This window comes from Argopecten irradians, chromosome 6, assembly GCF_041381155.1.
Source record: "Argopecten irradians isolate NY chromosome 6, Ai_NY, whole genome shotgun sequence".
Lineage (NCBI taxonomy): Eukaryota > Metazoa > Mollusca > Bivalvia > Pectinida > Pectinidae > Argopecten > Argopecten irradians.
In genome coordinates, this window is record NC_091139.1 from 28279670 (window position 1) to 28300601 (window position 20932).

General features: G+C 33.5%; 2 protein-coding genes across 15 annotated transcripts in view; one reads left to right on the top strand and one right to left on the bottom strand.

The window, feature by feature from the left end:
• Positions 1–715: 715 nt before the first annotated feature.
• Positions 716–9611, top strand: LOC138325530 (uncharacterized). The gene is made up of 8 exons (XM_069271275.1): positions 716–874; positions 3532–3597; positions 3955–4122; positions 5708–5905; positions 6519–6659; positions 7091–7183; positions 7555–7659; positions 8491–9611. Exons 1-8 carry the CDS (start codon positions 848–850, stop codon positions 9445–9447), a joined length of 1755 nt encoding a protein of 584 aa, XP_069127376.1. The 5' UTR covers positions 716–847; the 3' UTR covers positions 9448–9611.
• Positions 9612–10882: 1271 nt separating this feature from the next.
• LOC138325529 (band 4.1-like protein 3) overlaps positions 10883–20932 on the bottom strand; it is a 130717-nt gene continuing 120667 nt past the window's right edge. For 13 of the 14 annotated variants that reach the window (XM_069271261.1, XM_069271263.1, XM_069271262.1 and 10 more), the window contains 5 exons: positions 19691–19936; positions 17779–17982; positions 15358–15450; positions 14894–15014; positions 10883–13758 (listed from right to left, as the gene is read on the bottom strand). In XM_069271261.1, the coding sequence (XP_069127362.1) occupies positions 14904–15014; positions 15358–15450; positions 17779–17982; positions 19691–19936 (654 nt within the window). In that variant the 3' untranslated portion in view covers positions 10883–13758; positions 14894–14903. The remainder of the gene's footprint in view (positions 13759–14893; positions 15015–15357; positions 15451–17778; positions 17983–19690; positions 19937–20932) is intronic. The other variant, XM_069271272.1, reaches the window with a different exon arrangement.

A 20932-nucleotide genomic window follows, 5' to 3' on the forward strand; every position in this document is an offset into this window, starting at 1 on the left:
AAACAAGTCGATTGACAGTATCTCATTTAGTCAACTTCTATTTTGAATTATGGTTTTTAATTACGGTTATCAAAAATAAACCTTTCTGACCTTAAACTTTACTTTTTGCGAAAGTAGATGCAATGAGAAAAGGCTTTTCAGTATTCCCAGTATTGTTTAAACCGGTTAGCTAACTATTCAGTTGGTCTTTGATAGATCTCGTGATTTGTTTGTGTTACTATATATGTGTGTGAGATGGAGGAGTGGTTTAAAGGGATATGTTCATTTGTGGATCAGTGCCAAAATCACATTTTATCTATCAGAGTTACTTGCCTTCCTTTGCCGAAGGGGAATAACTCTGATAGATCAGAATTCAAAAAATCACTAATATGTTATGATATACAGCCCAAGTTGGATATTTTTTAAATACCCATATTTTTTTTCTCACGTCATCAATGGCTAAATGATGTACTGTATTAATAACCAATTTATCTAAAAAGTATAATTATATTTATGCCATACCCAAGTATTATAAGATTTTGCTTGAAATTATTACACAGTATCCCGATAGGCGTATTCCCAAAAGCAATTATCAACATCACGATCATAGCTTTAACGTTTATAAATCGTGCTAGTCACTGCAAAATACGGAAAACACTATACCTTGATAAAAACCTAGCTAAGCGGTGTTAAACAATTATAAGACGAATATGTGTTCCTGTTGTGTGTTTAGAGACCGTGACGGGGTATATAGCAGGTAGTCATACTATATATATATATAGCTACATCCTCTGTGCATTTAAATCTGTTTATTTGCGTTATAATCGGAGGTGCCCACAAGGACGTTCGTGATCGGGCAGACAAAAACATGGCAGAGAGAAGCTCTTTCGTCGAGGTAAGTTTATTGATATTCCGCGTCAAGTTTAGATTACGAAAAAGTAGTTCCAAAGAAACTAGTTTAGGGTTAGGGTTAGTGATAGCGTTAGGGCTTGTTTTGGTTTGAAGGTTTACGTTTTAGTGATAGGATAAGATATTCTGAATGTAGGATACAGAATAAGTAATTAAGTAATATAGATGTTTACAGAAACTACTTTTGCGTATACTAGACTTGATCCGATATTTCATAGAAGATTTTTGAACTATACGTGCATGTGTAATAATAAGGAATGACTGACACCACATCTTCGTATACATTTATACCCATGTCGAAATACCAGGAAGTACTATTAAAATCACCTGATAACATATCTGTTGATATTCATTATAGACCATTTTAAAACTCCGATTGTGTTATATTAACTACATTGCATATGTGTATTTTAATAATGGTAGGCCTGTCTGGTTTAAGTTGATACGGATAATGACATTTTAATGTCTATGTCCACTATGTTACATTTTACGTTGCATTACATATTACATTACATCATTGTAATGCCGAAGCTAGAAGAATTTGATTGAAATAATCTGTCCATGGCTTCGTTTACTAAGTACTATGCCTGAACATTCAGGCAATGAGCAAGCCATAAACAGATGATTCAAATCAGAGTGGGGAAGAAATGAAAACTATTTGGATTTCTATTTTCAAACTGTCAGTAGTTATTAGGCTGTAAATATTCATCTTAGCGTGCTAGACCCATTTTAGTAAAAAAAAAATCATGCTAGGGTAACGGTGTGGTGAGGTTTTGTTATGAACTTGATAGCGTTTTCTCCCTCAAGCAAACAGATAATTAGACTGTGATAATTATATATAGTGAGATACGACGGGTCTTGTAAAGGTTAGCGAAGAGAAAAGGAAAAACCCTGTGACAATATTCGTGAGAAACTGGTGACTATATAGAGGCTTATTGATATCTACAGGTGGTTTATTAGACCAAATCATAAAGAAATGGGTTGTTTGTTGAGTAGAGTATAAATGTATAGTATACGCAAAGATTTTGCTGATAAATTTCTCCAGTCATCCGTATCATCTCAGATGCAGTGAACCGCCAGAAATAAAGTTGATAGAGGATAAAATCAATGATTAACTGAACGTAATACATTATGTGAAAATATATGTTTTAAAGCATTTAAAAACCATTCTCTCAGTGGTATAAGTATAAAACAATTGCTACAGTAAATTTCTCAGCTGTTAATGCTTCGTTATTGTGTTATTACTCTCTACTTATGTCATTACGCAAGGGCCTTGTGATATGCTACGTGATGCTTATAGTAATTGTATGGTCATTTGGAACGACTGTTTAATATTTGAATTGTGTCTTCTTGTGATAGCGATATTTAATGTATAACTTGTAGTGCAATCCCACCGAAAGCATCTACCACCACACCTATTTATATACGGTGATAATTGTCAAACCAGTTGCTTCTCGATTACTGAACACTAAACATCAGTGTGTCGGGTACTAAAACACAACCCTGCTCATAACTAAGAGTCTATTAATCATGATATTTACGTTAAAAATGATGAAAGACACATTTCTAAACTTAAACAAGCCCCTTCAATTGCAAACCTGTTTTCTCCAGTTTAAAGGATCTTATTATAATAATAGTTCGTTAGCTAACAAAAACATTTGCAGACTTTGTTCATCAGGCTACTTATTGAAAACTTATTTTGAATAGAGAGATACTTAATACCATATGGTCTATTATGGAATTAAAGTGGCAGTATTAGTTATCATACAGTTATTGACCTTGAGGTAATAAAATACCTTCAAAATTGAAAATGCCATTGAATATTATCTATAAAGAAATAGGAAATATTGAGTATTCAATGAGCAAGTATTTCATTTTAAATGTTTGCCTGAATAGACTTTCATGATAGAAAGGAAAACACTGTATACTTAATTGCGCATTTTATTGTTATAATGACAGTTAAAAGTAGTGTCATTATAAATATAATCATCGGCCCATTCGCGTTATACATGCCTGTGTAACATCATATCTCGGTAACCCTGTCGGGGGTCCTGTTGTGTTTTAATCTTTTGTTAAAGTTGCTGACAACCGAACACTATGTATGATATCAGATATTATCAGTTACAGTATTATAGCTGAGGTAGCTATATTATGGAGACTACATTGTTAAAAATATTAACGTCGCTTATTACGTTGTCGTACAGTGAAAACTGTCTATAATGACCACTCAAAGGATACAGAAAAATTGTCCTTATTGCCAAGTCGTCTGTCAACATAGCTTCCAGCATAGTTATTAAGCAAATTGAGTTATACTTGAATAGACAATGCATGTTTAATTTCCTCCTTTCCATGTCTTGGTATACACCAGTGTGTTTTATAAAATATGGTCATGATATAAAGTAAAAGTCACATTAAGATCGGATTAGTTTTCATTGAATGGGTGTTATATGTCTTAAAGAAGGCGTATCAATACACATCATGGCGTGATGGCGAGTCCCTGTCGCGTATAGTTACATACACTGTATAACAAGTATTGCGTCTGGTTTATATTGCTCTCCCACTATACGAAATAATTCCTTGGTAGGTATGTAAACAGGATGTAAGAATATTCATACTATATCATCTATTTTTATTTTATTTTAGCCAGGGTTTCGTCCCTACCAGAGAGAATTAAATCAACAACCGCAGACTACGTTTACACCTGTACAGGTAAATGTTTAATAATTACGTTTCTGCAATATGAAAATAGAAATCTTGTTAAGATATTCGCAAGAAATATCATCAGAATTCCAATCGCATATTTTTGTTTTGCCTTTTTTTCATTTTGGTAGGATGGATTTGAAAAATCAGAGAGCAAACATCTAGCTATAAAAACACAGAAAAGAAAGATGAAAATATATTTTAGAGAATTTTGGATGTCGTCATAAGAAGGGCACTTCTTAATTTTTTTAACATTTTGATTAAGTGTTGCCATCACATTGGTTTTGATGTTCTTAGAGTTATTCATCAATGTTTTCTACAATCTGTTTAATTTGCTTACACCGTGTAAAATCATTGTTACAACAGAAGCCAGTGACGTATAGGGTCTTGTCTAACGGTCAAGTGCACCGTGAAGACACAGAAGTGAAAGGAGGTGGCAGGAATAATCTACCGATGTCCTCAGAACTTCGAGACACGAGAGGGGTACGGGTGCTGCCTCCGCTGCCACCAGAAGCAACCAAATCACAACTACAGGTATGTAAGTAAAGGCAAACAATTGCTTGATCTTCTTTACGGAAGCTTATACATTCCATCTAGTTTTTTTCTGATAATTATAGGCCTTCATAGTTCTTTATGCAAAATCGTGTTTTGACTGGTTTCATTAAGTGACGATATCCCTTGTGCATAACATTTATACTAAAATCAAATCATATTTATGATTGTCACAAAAACAGATTCATCGTTAAAGTCAAATCAAGATCCAAATGACTCCTCGGCATTTTAGTCACGAGTCCTTATCCTGCGTAAGACTATTGTCATGTGTGAGTTAGTGGCTTTTTCAATAACACGGACGGTTTTACGAATATTAAGGAAGTATTCTTTATAGAACTAACTAATATTGAAAGTGGGAAGTAGATTACTATTTATAGACTCTAGTATGAATCAGTGAGCACTTAAGTCGAATGCTTAATTCTTGTTTAAATACCAAATGAGATACAACATAATGTGAGATTTTATGACGACAGATCTTTGTAACCGAAAACTATACAGGGTACATGACACCAGCGTCACACAACACATTATATGTGTGGTCAACTACATTAGGCAGTGTATACATGACACCAGTGTCACACAACACATTATATGTATGGTAAACTACATTAGGCAGTGTATACATGACACCAGTGTCACACAACACATTATATGTATGGTAAACTACATTAGGCAGTGTATACATGACACCAGTGTCACACAACATATTATATGTATGGTAAACTACATTAGGCAGTATATCTAGATACACAGCACATCATTCCTCTTTGCTTGTTCTGATAAGGTAGATTTGGTCACATCAGAAAAAAATATTAACAAATTCACCATACCGCTTTACAATAATATTGGCGAATGTTTCTTCGGGTTCTCTTTCGTCCATGGGGATGGTGAGGTATGGTGGAATTCTAAAAATAAATCTAAGATAAAATAATAATTTAAATCAAAATAATAACAAAATATTACAAAGATTTATCGCAAATAAATAGGTTTCGGAGACAAAAAGAAAAGAAGAGTACGAACCAGATGCTGCAGACGACAAAGCGTCCTCTATTTTACATGAATGGCACCAACTATACAAATATAACCGCATCACCAATGTAAATGCGATCAGTTACAACGAACACATTTCTTCTGTTATAACTTGAAGCTTATATTTTCCAAAGGTACTTGAATAATATTAGTTAGATACTATGACTTCAATAATATACAACTTAAATAATATAACTTATATAATATACAAACTGATTCACAACATTTAATCACCGCGTAAATGTTTATAAGAAAGTTAAATGAGAACCATACAAGGCTAAATCGTGAAATTAAGTAACCAATAAGTTGGTTCACACTTATAAAGTTTAAACAAATATGATTTAAATCAATATAAACATTATCGTTAAAACAATATACCATTACCATTGTCTATTCCATCAGAGTTGCCATGCTGTAATCATTTCATACATAGAATGATACATAATATCTCAAAGACAACATACATGTATTTAAATAGGACATTTCGTTGCAGTAAGACCCCTGAAATGGCAATAATGCAATATGATATTTATTACAGAATGCTCCCGTATATCGAGTCCGTGCGGACGGTACCACTTATAGAGAACAGCCGGATCAGGACAATACACAATATCAACAACAACAACAACAAAATTATAATTCACCCAGACCGCGCATGGTCACTCAAGGTCGTGACATTAGAGGGACAAAGGTCAAGGACGAATCACGTCCAGAACCGACCAACTTTCCAGGAGAGGTTTGTGCTTTTATGTTCTTGGTAGTAATTACAGAAGAAAATAGTAATAACATTATCTTATTTTGGGTGTGAAAACTTTTTACATTATATCTTATCTTATTTACAAGGACTGAGATTTTTTTTATATTTTTGTATGTATTTGGATTTCTCTTATCTAATGTGCATAGACCATTTAAGATGTTTTGCAGGTTACGATTGCAATCTAGTGAAATTTAAACCTCTGTGTGCTAAGATATTTGTAGTCCATCGATTTATTCAGTAAGAATATATTTTTAGTGCGATATGGTTTATAAAAACGTCGTTAAAAGGTCGTGGGTGATTCATTACTCTTTAGGCCTTATTGATTGACTTGTGTCTGTTTTATGCCTTTTCAATTGAGTTTATTCCTTGATAAAAAGACAACCTATTTATTTGCACGGTTTCCATTACTTAACAGATTATAAACTGCTATATCATTCCGTCACAATCACACACAGTTTAGTCAGAGTCAGCTGAGCATGATATGTTTAATGCCGCAATCCTGAAAAAAATAGTGCACAAACAGCTTTGCTTTGAGATTATTGCAATATCATTATGACCAAAACATGTTGTTTTTGATCATTTGTATTTACAGAATGCTCCTGTATACCGAGTGCGCTCAGACGGCACAACTTACCTGGAACAGTCGAATCGGAACAATACGAATGATCGAGATATTAGAGGGACAACAGTAAATGATGACTCATATCCAGAACCAACCAACGTTCCATCACCGGTTTGTATTGTAATATGCCCATTTTGTACATTGGCACGTTGGAAGATCTTACATTGAAATATCAATACATTTGTCCTGCAACCAGCATTAGCATTGTCGGAATATACCTACCTCATTTATATTTGCTGTATTCGGCACTGACGGAAAACAGTTGTATTTTTTTTCACGTGCGCAGATTCCCTCGGCCTGCTATTGGTAGATCCATTGTTTGAAAGTCGGACTTGTTTGTTTAACATTGTAATACGAAAATGTTAATAAATGTAACGCTGCTAAATATAAAAAGCATATGCATTTTGGGTGATTAAGAGAATACATGGCCATTGTCTTAAAACATAAGCTGTATTTTGAACATTATCATTTGCAACAACTACGTTAGTCTGACGTTATAACAAGATGACTATGATAAATAGTCCAGTTATTTTTGTTGATAGGATGCGCCCGTGTATCGTGTCCGCCCGGACGGTTCAACTTACCGAGAACAGCCAAAGAGGGACAGTACACATGATCGAGAAGTTCCACCACAGGTTTGAAGTTATGCTCTATCTATTGTATATAATTGGTATTTTATGTTAGATTGCGTAAATCGCAAACTTTTGATTGGCTGAAAATCAATTTCCAGCTTTACGTCTAGATCGATAAATTTTGAACTGTAAAAATAATCGGTTCTATAGATGCACGATATTCGGGAAACTGTAGGCGCATAAAAAGAGCACTCATTCATTTCTCTTACTCGATACAAACGCATTAATAAAAAGTGAAAACATGAGTATGTTGACGTACTTTTGGTTTTTCACAGAGTTGAATGTCCGCAAATAGAATTTTATGTGTTTAGCGTGTGCTTACGTGTAATTGTTATTATCATGAACCATTTTCATTGATATCACCCTGGTTACAGAGACACGTGACGTACCGACTCCGCCCTGACGGCAGCACATATAAGGAAGAAATTGTACACGACAATGGAAATTACAACCAAACTCCAGTCAGAATACGAGATAAGGTCGGCATTGGTGTCTTAGGGGTTTGAATCATCCTCGGTTTTCCAGGGGTTACTATCACTGACATTACATCCACCCCTGGACTATCTCATAGCATAATGGGAGGAAACAGAAAATACAGGTACTTTTGTCCTTTGATGTATATTAAAGGATTTGTATAACGGTACACTGTGGTTGGCTATGTGGCTTTGAAGTTTGGCGTCGCTCTTTCTGTTATAGTCAAAGGAAGTTTCTGCAGGCCTGTGATTGGTCAGTTGTTATCTCCAAAACTGCCTCCAGTTTTACTACGAGATGGACCAGGGATGAATATAACGTCAGTGATAGTAAACTCTTTACAGAAGATTTACAGAATTATTTTTATGGATAAATACGTATTTAGTTGACATTTTGACGTTGGTTTTGCTTTAATCTAACACTACATTTAATGTCTGCTCCTGATTTGTCAAGAATTTAACGCCAACACTAAAACAGTATGATATTATCAGCTTACATAACGTTTGATAGAATGGATGTCACAATGTAACCAAAAACAAAACTCAAACGGATTACACACAGAATCTTAATGTAAAGTTATTGTTGAGTTAATGAAAACTGTTCATTAAAATCATTATCGTCAATTTGAAAACCTTCAATACTTTTGTACTACATTGAATTTTGCATTTCAAAACAATAATGTTCAGTATCGTATTCAAATATGCACAAGTATTCTGAACCACACTTTAATTCATTTAGGATGACAAGCTGATGTCTATTACGACGAACCTCGGGGACTACAAAATCAGCCAATATTTCATTTAAGAATATATTAAACATTAGTTACTGATTTCTTTTAGGAGGATTCGTTAACTGAACTTGGATTAGCTCGGAGGCCAGGCAAAAGTATCAGTCAAGGTGGTGTACACAGATGGGCAATGTTTAGACTTTGGGTTAACCGAGAAATCTCACAAGAAGTTCGAAAAGAAAAAGATCCAAAGAAAGAAATACAAAAGCGGCTAGACCTACCCATGGACAGCATGGTAACGTCAGTGCTCGTAGACCCACAGAGTGATGTCAATGGCAAACGGCTCCAAAAGCAGTATGGGCCAAACTCAGTCGACGGTAGGCGATTCCATAGCATCCTACCTGAAAATATCTTCTTTGTTTTTGGAATTCCTAGGGCTAAGACATACATTGATTCCAGTGTTTCCGAGTTCATGGAGACCATGTCAAACGCCGTCGCCAGGTCTGAATATGATGCTCTGTCCACTAAGGATGGACTTTCGACTAAAGATGACACAGGTCGTACCGAAAGAAATGTAAAAGAGAAAGATTTTTTCGACAGAAACAAGGATGAGACAAATTACGAGGAAAAATATCGCAGATGGCACGCCAGTGATTTAAAGAAAAGTAGAAATGTGTCGTCTAACGACGAAAAGGAGAAAAAATGGCGGGAAGATACGAAACAAACCAAATCAGAAACGGGTGACTTCGATAGAAGTCGGAAATGGAAATCTGACTTGCACAGCAATGACTGGTCACGTGATACGAAGGACTGGTCACGTGATACAAAGGCGCGTCAAGAAGCAGACGACGTCAAGAATTACGCTACCTGGGACGACGATGATGATGATAAGAAACAAATTAACGGACTTGGCAAAAGTCGGTCAGAGGAATTCACCGACTTCGCAAGGTTTCATGTTAATGACGATTATGATATGCCGAATAAGAAAAGAAAAGAGAACAAAGTTAATGACTTTTCAAACACAAAGACAGAAAGTGAAAATCTTTATGCAACCCGAGTGAACAAATGATTCAGTGGTGTCGTCGTTTCTTCCCTTATAACCAGAAATGGTAGACTAAATTGACGTCTGTTCACATGTTTTATATAAGAAAAATGTTGACCGAACTCCTTAAGTTAAAACAGAAATCCTTTGCAAATAAATTTTATATGATAAAATACCATAGACCTTTAGGCTGTGCAAACAAAAAGGCGATATTATATGACTTTTGCATATTGTATATATCACACTACATTTATATTCACAACTATCATGGAATCGTGAGAAGAACTAATGTTAATAAAGAAACGTATCTTTCCAAGTAAGTATTTAATGTTGATTTTGTTAACATGTGTCAAAAATGATAGCTTTATGGTGTTTATGATTCTAAATAACACCTATTTTGATTTTAATTTCCGTTCGCTTCCTTTATAAACAGTTTCGCGAGACTACTTCAGTGTAAATCTTTCTAGCATATAAACAGACAAGGAAGCTTGAAACTTTACATGCACTGTTTTGGCTCTTGCCTTACATGTCATCCAATATCTTTGGTCGATTTGTTTTTACTTGTAAACACGTGCAGCCGGGTCTAAGACATGCTTTTTACAAATTATGTAATCATTCGTGTTGTCCTAGTTTGTATAAGGTTTCGTTATTTTGAGGGCTTCATTTTAATAAACAGGATGCCAGCCATTTTACGATTCTATCCAGCACGATGCAAATAATGCCTTGAAAATGTCCCTATACATTTATTTGACACCACACCTCATTTTTAGGTACATAAAATAACTACTGTAGCTACAGATTAAGGGCATTACCTATTAGAAGGAAGTGATGATAATGTCGGTCAAGGATTTAATCGGTGGTAAGTGCAACTAAATGTCGTCATTTCTATTTTTCGTATATAGCATAAAGTATGGCCGTTATTTTCAAGGTTTGCGAGGCATTTTTATGATCACGAAAATTTTATGAGCAAAATATTGAGAAATGGTTCAATTATATACATGTATTCTCTTAAGCCAGATAGCGAAAACTTTGACAACTAAAATAACCAATCTAAATAAAATTAGACTTGTAATTACGCACCAGTACGGTGCTCTATTATAAGTATTGAGCGTAGCGTAGAGCACTGTAGATGAGCTAAATTACTTTTAAGTACAAGTCTAATTTAAATTAAATTGTGGAAATAACTTGCTATAATAAAGTATTTAGAAGAACTTAGCAAAGTATAGACTACATTAGTACACAAGTTCAGGAATTTATATATTTCAGCTCAATATATTAATAACTTAATAAGACGATTTGCAAAAACGGTGTTTATATATTGGAATCAATTGTATTAGAGTATAACTTTTATAACTAGACGTTTGCTTAAGCGAACCTAAACTTGAAGCTTGTGGATGCAATGTAGTTTTCTTCTGAACACGATAACATACAAAGAGAGACAATAGAAAACATAACAAAAACAACAAGTTAAAAATTATTTTTATTTTGTGATTTTGTACAAATAAAAATTAAATTGATCTACAATTATTATTATGTCCTTACCAGTAAGCTCCCTTTGCCCACACGCGAGAAGAGAGCCCCTAGGTAGGCTTTATATGCATTGATTAAAAGTAGACAGTGCCTTTAAAAGGCTTACAGAAACACAAGTATGCCGTAATGATTCTAGGTAAATGTTCTTTTTTTATGATTTACATCATCTTAATTACTAAAAATTTTGGCACAATGTTCATTTAAATTTTAACAAAATATGGCAAGGAAATGTCAAAACTGTGCCTGGACACGAAAACAGAAATCCAAACAAAACGTATTATTTTCTAATTATATGTTCACTGTTTATTATTTACTTTTGAAAAAATACTCAACACCATTACTGCATATTGTTGTTTTTTTCATTCAGACAGAAGGAAAATAAATGATTAATAATAAAAGCGAAGACAACATTTGAGCAATAATTTTCTACGAGAAAAACTTAAATAGCTAATAATAATAGTTGTAATAAAAACAAATTTCAGACTTCTGAAAATAAGTGACTCTGGATGCTCTACATTATAAAATACAAACTGTACTCATGGTATGACTACACAAAATGCATTCATGACAAGTTTTGCTTATGGCGTAAAAATGTTCTTGTAAGCAAATGCTAATATTGCAAATCAACAAGGATTTCACTATGAATTCACGTCGACGGATACAAATTAAAGACTCAAATAAAATGTCCGACAGCTGGTTAGATCCTTAACTTGAATTATGTCACACTAATCTGAAACAACCCTTACAAGTTTTCAAAACAGGACCACAAAGTGTCAAGATCAGTTTGTCCGAGATCCAAGGACTTCTGGACATTTTGTTTTCTAATCTGGAATTTGTGAATATGAACAATTACAATGGTTACATATTACACACAAACATATCTTACAAAGATGAACAGCACTTGTTACCAGAATTAAGTGATCTCCCCACCTACATATAATTCTGTTGTCATGAAAACATTAAAATAAATATTGAATCCCTAACTAGGAGTCGTATTTATGATTTTCTGGACTTAATATCCAAAATCAATGGTTTACAAATGTAGTGTATTCACCAATTAATAAATATGACATTTAAAACTTCATTTCACTGCCCAGTACTACAAAAACAAAAAAGTTTATTAATTAACTCCCATACAGATTATCACACAATTATCTATATGTAGCTGCCCGTGCCAAATTTCGGGGGAAAAAAGGAGTTAATGTATAAATGATTGTTTAAAACTTCATTCCCTTTAGAAAATGTTAAATCAGTTATCTATGTTTTTTTTTTAAATGTTTCAGGCACACTTACAATATTTTTTAAAATGATGACAAGCTTCATTTGACACACTGCTATCAGGAACAACCTAAACACGCCGTAGCTTGTTAAACAAAATGTCAAATAATATAAAGCAACTTTAAATGAATTGAATATCTTCTGAGCAAAATAAGCAATGCGTCAATACCATTTATTTATCTGAGATAAACTTGAGTTATTCTCAAGCTTATTTCAATATATTTATTGTAAATCTGGAAACCTAGTAGAAGCAGTGAAGGTTATTTTTCAACCTATAGGAAATAATTGTAAGTATTTTGAAGTAATCTTAAGAGGGAACTAACCCACATGATTGTTGCTTCATACATACCAATTCGTAAAATTTTCAGTTGATGAAGAAATCTTTGATACCATTCTTTGAATGTTCCTTCAAAGACTGTTTCTATGACAACCTCTACTACAGTCCTTCAACATTTCAACTCATTTCCCCCTAAATATTCATAATGAACCCTTCTAGGCTTCGAATCAGAAGAGTTCAAACGTGTCTTCAGGGGTGAATATGGATGAACATGACATGCACATAATATTATCATATAATTAGGTATTTGAATATTCGTGATCTGTACACTATTATTACAAATTAATTTATCTTTAAAAGATTTAACTCAAAGTATATGGGTTCTATCTACAAAATTATACAACTCTTAATATTATTGCAAATCCCCATGGGATCCCAATTCAACATTCAGTCGGGTTCTGGTATGTAAACTGGCAGGATGGTTTTGATGAATATAATCACATACCCAAGTTTGTGAATAATGTACTTCAAATCATCTGAAAATCAATTTTGATGAGTCTTGACATACCTATGTTCACATATTTCTCATATCACTCACATTTGTACCAACACTGGGACGGTTTATTCCCATGTTGAGGTGACATGTACATAGTCTTCAATAAAACCATGGTAATAAAAAAAGTTCCACCATGTGGCTACTCGTTCAAACTAAATGTTATGGTTCGACCAGAACATTTTATATATGAACCAAACATAATTAACAATTCTTCCTTGTCAATATTGACAATAACAGTTCATTTATTTCAAGTTGCTTCTCCCAAACTGTTATATTTATGCAGACATGGTGTTTTCTGCCAGTTGAATAAACGAAACCACAAACTCAACTATTGCCACTGAAATAGCAGGTGTATCTAGCACTGACTGGATTTATCAAATCAGGAAATAAAATTCACAATGACAAAACAGAAATAAAATGAATGTTTTTAGATGAATTATATGTCGTAGTGTACAAGATATATTCATGAGATGATGGCTAAAAATAATTTCATGCATCATGACGAGATGGTCGAGGATTAGGACTCTCGGTATGACGATTGATAAATGTCCAATGAACTGTATACACATGAAGGATGAGTCTATAGGCACTGTAAGATTCTCATGACCGCGATGGCTGCTGTAGCTGTTTATGTTATCGGCATGGCGACGGCGAAAGATGAACTGTAAGGTGTAGTGTGTCCCTCAGACAAGGTGAGCTGTCAATGCAATAAAATTCAAATAGAAATCATGAACACAGAATACTTCATTGGCTTTAATGTCTTGATTCCATATTCAATTATTGCCAAGTAGATGTAGTAAGAATATTGTTCAGACAGATTTTGTTAATCAAAATATCTTAAATATGCTAATGGTTTAGTAGTTGCAGGTAGAGACACATCAAATCATTCTAGAATGGAAAATCAGCTAACTGCTGTCAAATCTAATTACATATAAGAATTGTCTGTTCTTGTGTTTATTGATTAATAAAATCTTACATGGGTCTGTCAAGTGGAAAGGGATATCTCAACCCAAGTGAAAGATTTTGGCTTGTCAACCCGAGGGTTGACGGCCAAAATATTTCACGAGGGTTGAGATACCCCTGTCCATACAGACCTATGTTTGATTCTTTTTCTCCCATACTTTGTAGAAAAAATGATGAAATTCCACTTGCTTTTTGCCTTTCTCATCGCGCCATTATCGCAGGAACGTTGATATGCGTCAATATTGATGACGTCATCTAAAATGTACGCCGCAGTTACGCTGCATGTATTGATGACATCACGTTATTGTCTAGCGCGTGTGAGCTGTCTTACACCCCCCTGTGTAAGATAGAGATATCTTTTCCCTAGCAACCACGGGATATCCATGTAAAGTATGGGAGAAAATGTAATCATAAGCTTGTTTTCTAAAAAATATATTTTGCTATGGTCACAACCACATGTACACAGTATAAATCAATACCTATTTACAAAAGCAGAAATCCATGTTGTATGCAAATATTCTCTGTATTTGCGTATTACAGAGTTATCTGCCCTTGCAAGTAGGTACCGATTGTTACGTCATGGCTTTATGAGTGCAATGTCATTTTTTAGAGACATTAATGCAACTTTTCATCGCAAGGTAATAGCATCATAATCAATACCTCCCCGTGCAAAGTCATATTTTTAGAGACATTAATGCAACTTTTCATCGCAAGGTAATAGGGTCATAATCAATACCTACCGGCAAGGGAGTTAACTCTGTAATATGCAAAGACGGAATATTGTCATAATCAATACCTACCAGAAAGGGAGTTAACTCTGTAATATGCAAAGACGGAATATTTGATCTTTGAACATATCTGATGCTTACTTGACTGATGTTAAACGGCAGTGTCCCCAGTAGGGTTGTCTACATGCTTAGTGTATTCTATCCGCTCCACCGAAAGGTTGGGGTCCATGTCCGTTACGGAGCGGATGGCTGCTGCCAGGAGCTGAAACATTCAAACCAATCAACTGAAAAACTATCTACAACAGGCCCAATATCATGAAACAGTTGTAATTTTAGACATATTAATCAAAGATGATGTAACAAAACCTAACTACCATGTATAAACTTTTGAAAGATATCAAAATTACAATTACAATGAATTTTAAAACATGTGTATTAGGTATAAATAAACAAATATGTTGATTAATTTATTTGTGTTTTTTTTATATTATTTTTCTTTTATCTTCTGCTTGAATTAATAAGAATGTAGTAGAGATGATGGCTGCCTATCATAATCGATGCTATTTATAACTCAAAACAAAGGGCAATAAATCTAGTTAACGTACTGCATCGTGGTCAATGTCATCATCTCCATCCTCGGTGATAATCACTTTTTTCTCCATGCGTGTCTCCACGATACCATTCGTCTCTGCTCTATACTGTAAAACAGAAAAATTACAAAACTTATTTCTCTGTTTAGATCCATCTTCTAAAACATTATTCCCATAAAATTATTTCAAATCTAGGTTTCCATCTGGACACATGGAAAAAATATGATTTTAGCTTTTGAGTTGGTTTGATATTGAATTTAACTTCCGACTAACTATCACTTCAAATTAACACAAATCCCAATTTTTTCAGAATAATACCTTTTTTTCCCAATTTACTTTCTAGTTGTAATTTTGATAGAGAGCCCATGATCTATTTTGCCCCCATTTCAATATTTCCTATAAGTCAAAGGTTGTAAGTAGTGAAAGTGATCACATTTATTATTATAGAAAATCTTGTTATAGTATTCTTAAAAAACACACAGGTAAACCTTGTAATGTAATTTTGGAATGGAAAGGTATGGTGAAAACTGAACAAAACACAAGGCAGAGTCACACCAGGCTACAGGGTAAAACCAACATTGTGTAAGATCTGGGAAGACTTTTATATCGAGTAAAGGTCAAGGTACCCAAGCATTTAAAAAAGAAATATATATTTAGTGTAATTCATTTCAATCTCAGTCATGTGATAATCTCAATACTGTTTTAATGCCAAGGTCATGTATAAACAATGCTAAAAGAATTCCCAACTAAATCTCACGAAAATTAAATTGAAAAAACATCTTGTGGTAAAATGATTGATATAAAAAGCAAGGAAGGCAAGCAAAGGCTTTAAAGCATGGGATTTTGTGAAAATGATAAAGCACAACAACATTACAAGCAAAATTTACTCCATACTTAGGACATGAACACAAAAATGTACAGGCAATTTGTATTCAAGGAAGATCTATATATATGTCGAGCTCCTTTTGGAGAATCTGGTTAAATAAAATGATTCCGACTTTACTCTTGTATACCCATGTATAAAGCATACTCAAGATACCACAAGCATTGCCTATAACATGGGGCTAAGGTGGCAGAGCGGTTTATATATGTCCTGATATTCTACCACTAGCCTTCCACATCTGGTTGTGGCTACATCAGTGGTTAAACGCCTGATTTTATATTATTCTACCACATGTATTCTATCAGAAACCCAAAACCTTAAGGGTTATGAAGATTAGCATGTCTTAAATCTAACCCATTCCCTAAAACTATGGATGCCAAATGTTGTGCATGCTATATGTCAGTATGTTTTCTTTGGAAGCTAGCTGCTCTGGGCTTCATTCCTCAATAATATCTGGCATGTGCTTAAATGACCACAAGACTAAAATTTAAGTAAGCCAAAATCTCTTAACACTAGATATACATTGTCAAACATATCTTCAAAGAACTGAACTCAGTTATTTTTCTCTGATAAACCCACTGCCTGTTCTGTCTGCAGAAGAAACCTTTTTAATAACTACAGCAACTGTAAAACATGTATCCCCTTGTAAAATATTTGATTTAAACACAACATAAACAAACTTGATATATCCTGAAACATGCTCATTCTACAATGATATGATATATTTTGCTCATTTCTTGTGTAAAAGTGTCATGCATGTAGTTCTGTCAACTCATTCCAATACGATGTATGTATATTGGTATAAAAAAGGTATATACATTGCTGTCTATAATGAACAATTTTGCAGAATATACTTTTTTGTACCTAAGAGTAAACAAAAGCCAATAATGAACTACTGATTTAATAAATCTCTCTTGTGAGAAGTAGTAAAATTGTCTCATTAAAGTTAATGTAATATAAGTACCGTAGATATAAATCTGAATTATAACGTCTGTGTTATTATTATTTCCGTTAACGTATGGATTATATATATAGTAAATATTTACTTCCTGAATGTGACTGGAAAAGAGAGGGTGATACAGGCATATTGTTGTATTTGATATAAATAAATATACTGTAAATACTCATAAATTAAAATCATTTACCCCTAAATATTTAAAATGAATTCTTCTAGCATTTGTATAGGAAGAGTTCAAATGTGACTTTAGAGGTGAATGAGTAAATATTTCATTTATTCCAATTTTATAACATGCCGAAATATACAATGTAGACAAGATACTGAAGACAGACATGCTGTTATATTTATATATGTAGCTGTCGAATAAAGATGCATTATAATGATCTTCATGACAAACCGCCATTATAATAAGATAACTAATAATAACAAACAAGACAAAAACCTCCATAAATGCATTCATGGATAACTACAACCCAAACAGTCCAAACAAATGATGATACCAACCAGCAGGATTAGTAATATGTAAATGGTTGTGGGCGGGGCTTAAATTGCATGCCAATCAAACTTAGCCGATTATCTATAATTAGATACTAACTGTTGTTGTCTCACTAAGTTGTGTTCGTGTTGAATGAGACTGCGAACTTATCAAAGTGATGTCTTCTATAGCCACCGGCACACCATCTTTTTCGTAAGTGACCGTTCGCGTTTCTGTTTTTACTATGGGGACATTTGTGGTTGCTATAGGTGTCTCCTCTGTTTCGGGGTCATACTTCCTGCTCTCAGTAGCAACTGTGGGTGGCTGCAAGCACAACACAGGAGTCACCGTGTAAATTCCTCATCTTAGATTCAGCAGAAAAACTGGCTACTTGTGCTTATATATAAATCCACTTAAAAAAATCCCCAATCTACTACCTACATATAATTATAAAATCCCACAAAGTACCAAAATGTATAAAAGATGTACATGTCTAATGATCTGAAAGAACAAACAGGAAATACCAGAATTTTTCGTGAAAATATACACTACCAATGATAAACAGATGCCAGTTTCACATCATTCATAAAGCAATCCTTTAATTATAAACTGCTGGAGTAATCGAGATCAATTTTGAATTAAGCCTGATTTTAATGAAGAAACCACCACCATTTCAAGTAAAGGAAACGTACAACTGCTCAAATCTAAATTCACTCTTAACTTTGGTAACAGATTTCTTACAATCCCTTCTACAAAAACTTAACCTTACTACAACACCACAATTAATAGTATTGTTATTATCCAAAAATACTTGTGATTGCTCAAATATTCAAAGCAGATATATAACCAAAGAAGAGCCGGTGTGCAGGTAAAGGAATGGCACTGGCTTTAATAAGACAAGGCCTTGTGATGACAGTGCAGCAAAAGTAGACTAAAAGCATTATAAGATAAACCTTAAATAACTTTCATTTTCCATATATAAAGCATGGTGAAGAGGAAATAACTTTCAATTTCCATATATAATGTAAGGAGAAGAAAAGATAGAGTCTAAGAAATAATAAATTGTGCAACAGTATGTATTGGGGTTTAGATTTTTCTTACAGTACTAGTTTCAATTAAATAACATGTCATTACAGAACTAAGCCTGTATATTAAAATTGTATATGGTTGTGTAAGATCCTATGTTTGGGACAAAGTTTTGTCATTTCAATCTAGCAGCTTGGATCTATTTCAATTTTTCTCATATTTTTCGGCAAAATTTGGGAAAGGTTGACCAGGGAGGATATTATACACAACACACAAACATATATATACATATAGGGGGATAGGTGTTAACTGTGGGGGATTATATACTAAATGGTGAGTGTGGTAAACATAACCAACACCAATGACCACACCAACACCCAACCTGTTGTTTATACCCAACACTCGTCAATTACACCAACAACCACTATACTTCTTGAGTTCGTTTTTTTTGCAGTGAAGAGTTATCCGTTTTTATAAGCAGATGTTCCATATTTGAATATTTCAGAGTTATCTGCCCTAGTGGGTAGGTATTGATTGTTGCATCATATGTTCGTCTTATCATATTTTTATTTAGGGAAAATGATGTAATCTCGAAACAGGGCTGGTAACTCTATAGTATGCAAATATGGAGCAGGTTGTAATATCTAATTAATTTTCATGAGAGAATTACATGAAAATTATGATATCTGTATTATTTTATAAATTTCTTACGCTACTTTCACAATAAAATATTTTTTAATATTCTATACCTGTTCACAAGGGCAGAGAACTCTTTACTAAGAAATACAAAATATCTCTGCACTCTTTAAGTTTTTGACACTCAAATGCCAATCAAATATAAATTTAATGTCTTGATGCTCCACAAGATTCTCTTATTATGTTAATCAAAATAAATGACTGCTCTTCTAAATCTGCTGTATTTTAATTCTACCAAATAAAACCTATCAACAAATCATGTACGCTAATCCCTCACCAAGTGAAAAACATATCAAAGAAAATATCTTACAAGTTGTGCTAGTCTTTCTTCTTCTAGCCGTAATTGTCTATCCTCTTCTTCCCTTCTCAGTCTTTCTTCTTCTTCTCTCTTCATTCGTTCTTCCTCAGCCATCTGACTCAAGCGTGCACTCTTTGGAGCGACGGGTGGAGGCACTTTTTTACCCAGAGTTCCTTCCCCTTCTGAGCTATTACCGGTATTTGCAGGGTCGAAAAATGGCATAGATGTGTCCTGCTCACTTTCTTTGTTTCTTGTTTCCTGTCAAAACAATAATCTTTAATTAATATTGATACAAATTCAGTCAACTCGAAGAAGTTACCACTCATTTCCTTTGGAATTTTTTTTTTTTTTTAGTTATATCATTACGACTTTCTGGATATTCATTTTAATTTTTACTTCATCTGCCTAACACCAAATTTGTGAAGCATAAATTAAAAAAAAATAAAGCCAGCACCACTTTGCTGTGAGTTGTGAACTTTTAAAGTGTGCAATTATAAAACTTAAAGATAACTTTCAAACAAAATTTTTATTTGAGAATTCAACATGAATATGATTACAATTTTTTAAAGCATCTTACGAAGCATTTTTGAAAAACATGCAACTGTTATTTCTTAACAGAATCTGTAAAAAGATTTAGAAAAATGTTTGTATATCTAAACTCTGTAATTGCCGTTAGGGATTTGATAATCTAAGCCATGCTTTTTTGATTGGGACTTTTAATGACTAAATTACAAGTATTACGAAATTGCATGCTTTTGTTTATTGAATTTTTCATTTTATGTACACTATTTCTTTCAAATGTGTTTAAATATCAGAAATGTTATCAAGTTGATAAATAGAATTATGTGTAGATTGAAATTTAAAAATGTGTTAATTATCAAAATGTTATCATGTTTACATATAGTACAATAAATAAAATATATGTATTTATGTAATATATCATAAAATATATTATACAGGGTTTTAGTGTTTATAATACACTGATTCATGCCACAGGTGAACATCACATTGTGTTGTGATATATAATCTTATCTCACAACACAAATAAGGTCGCTTTCACAAATCCTTTTTTCCAAAATGTACAAATGCCTAACAAATGATATGATAAAAGTTCCAAATCATTTCATGCAAAGTGATCAACTTTGTGCTGTGAAAAATAATACAAGAATTTGTAATAATGAAAAAAACAACTTGTGACAAGTGTAACAGTAAGCTTCCATGCTCAGTCTTACGGTGGAAAAAAAAAAAAAAAAA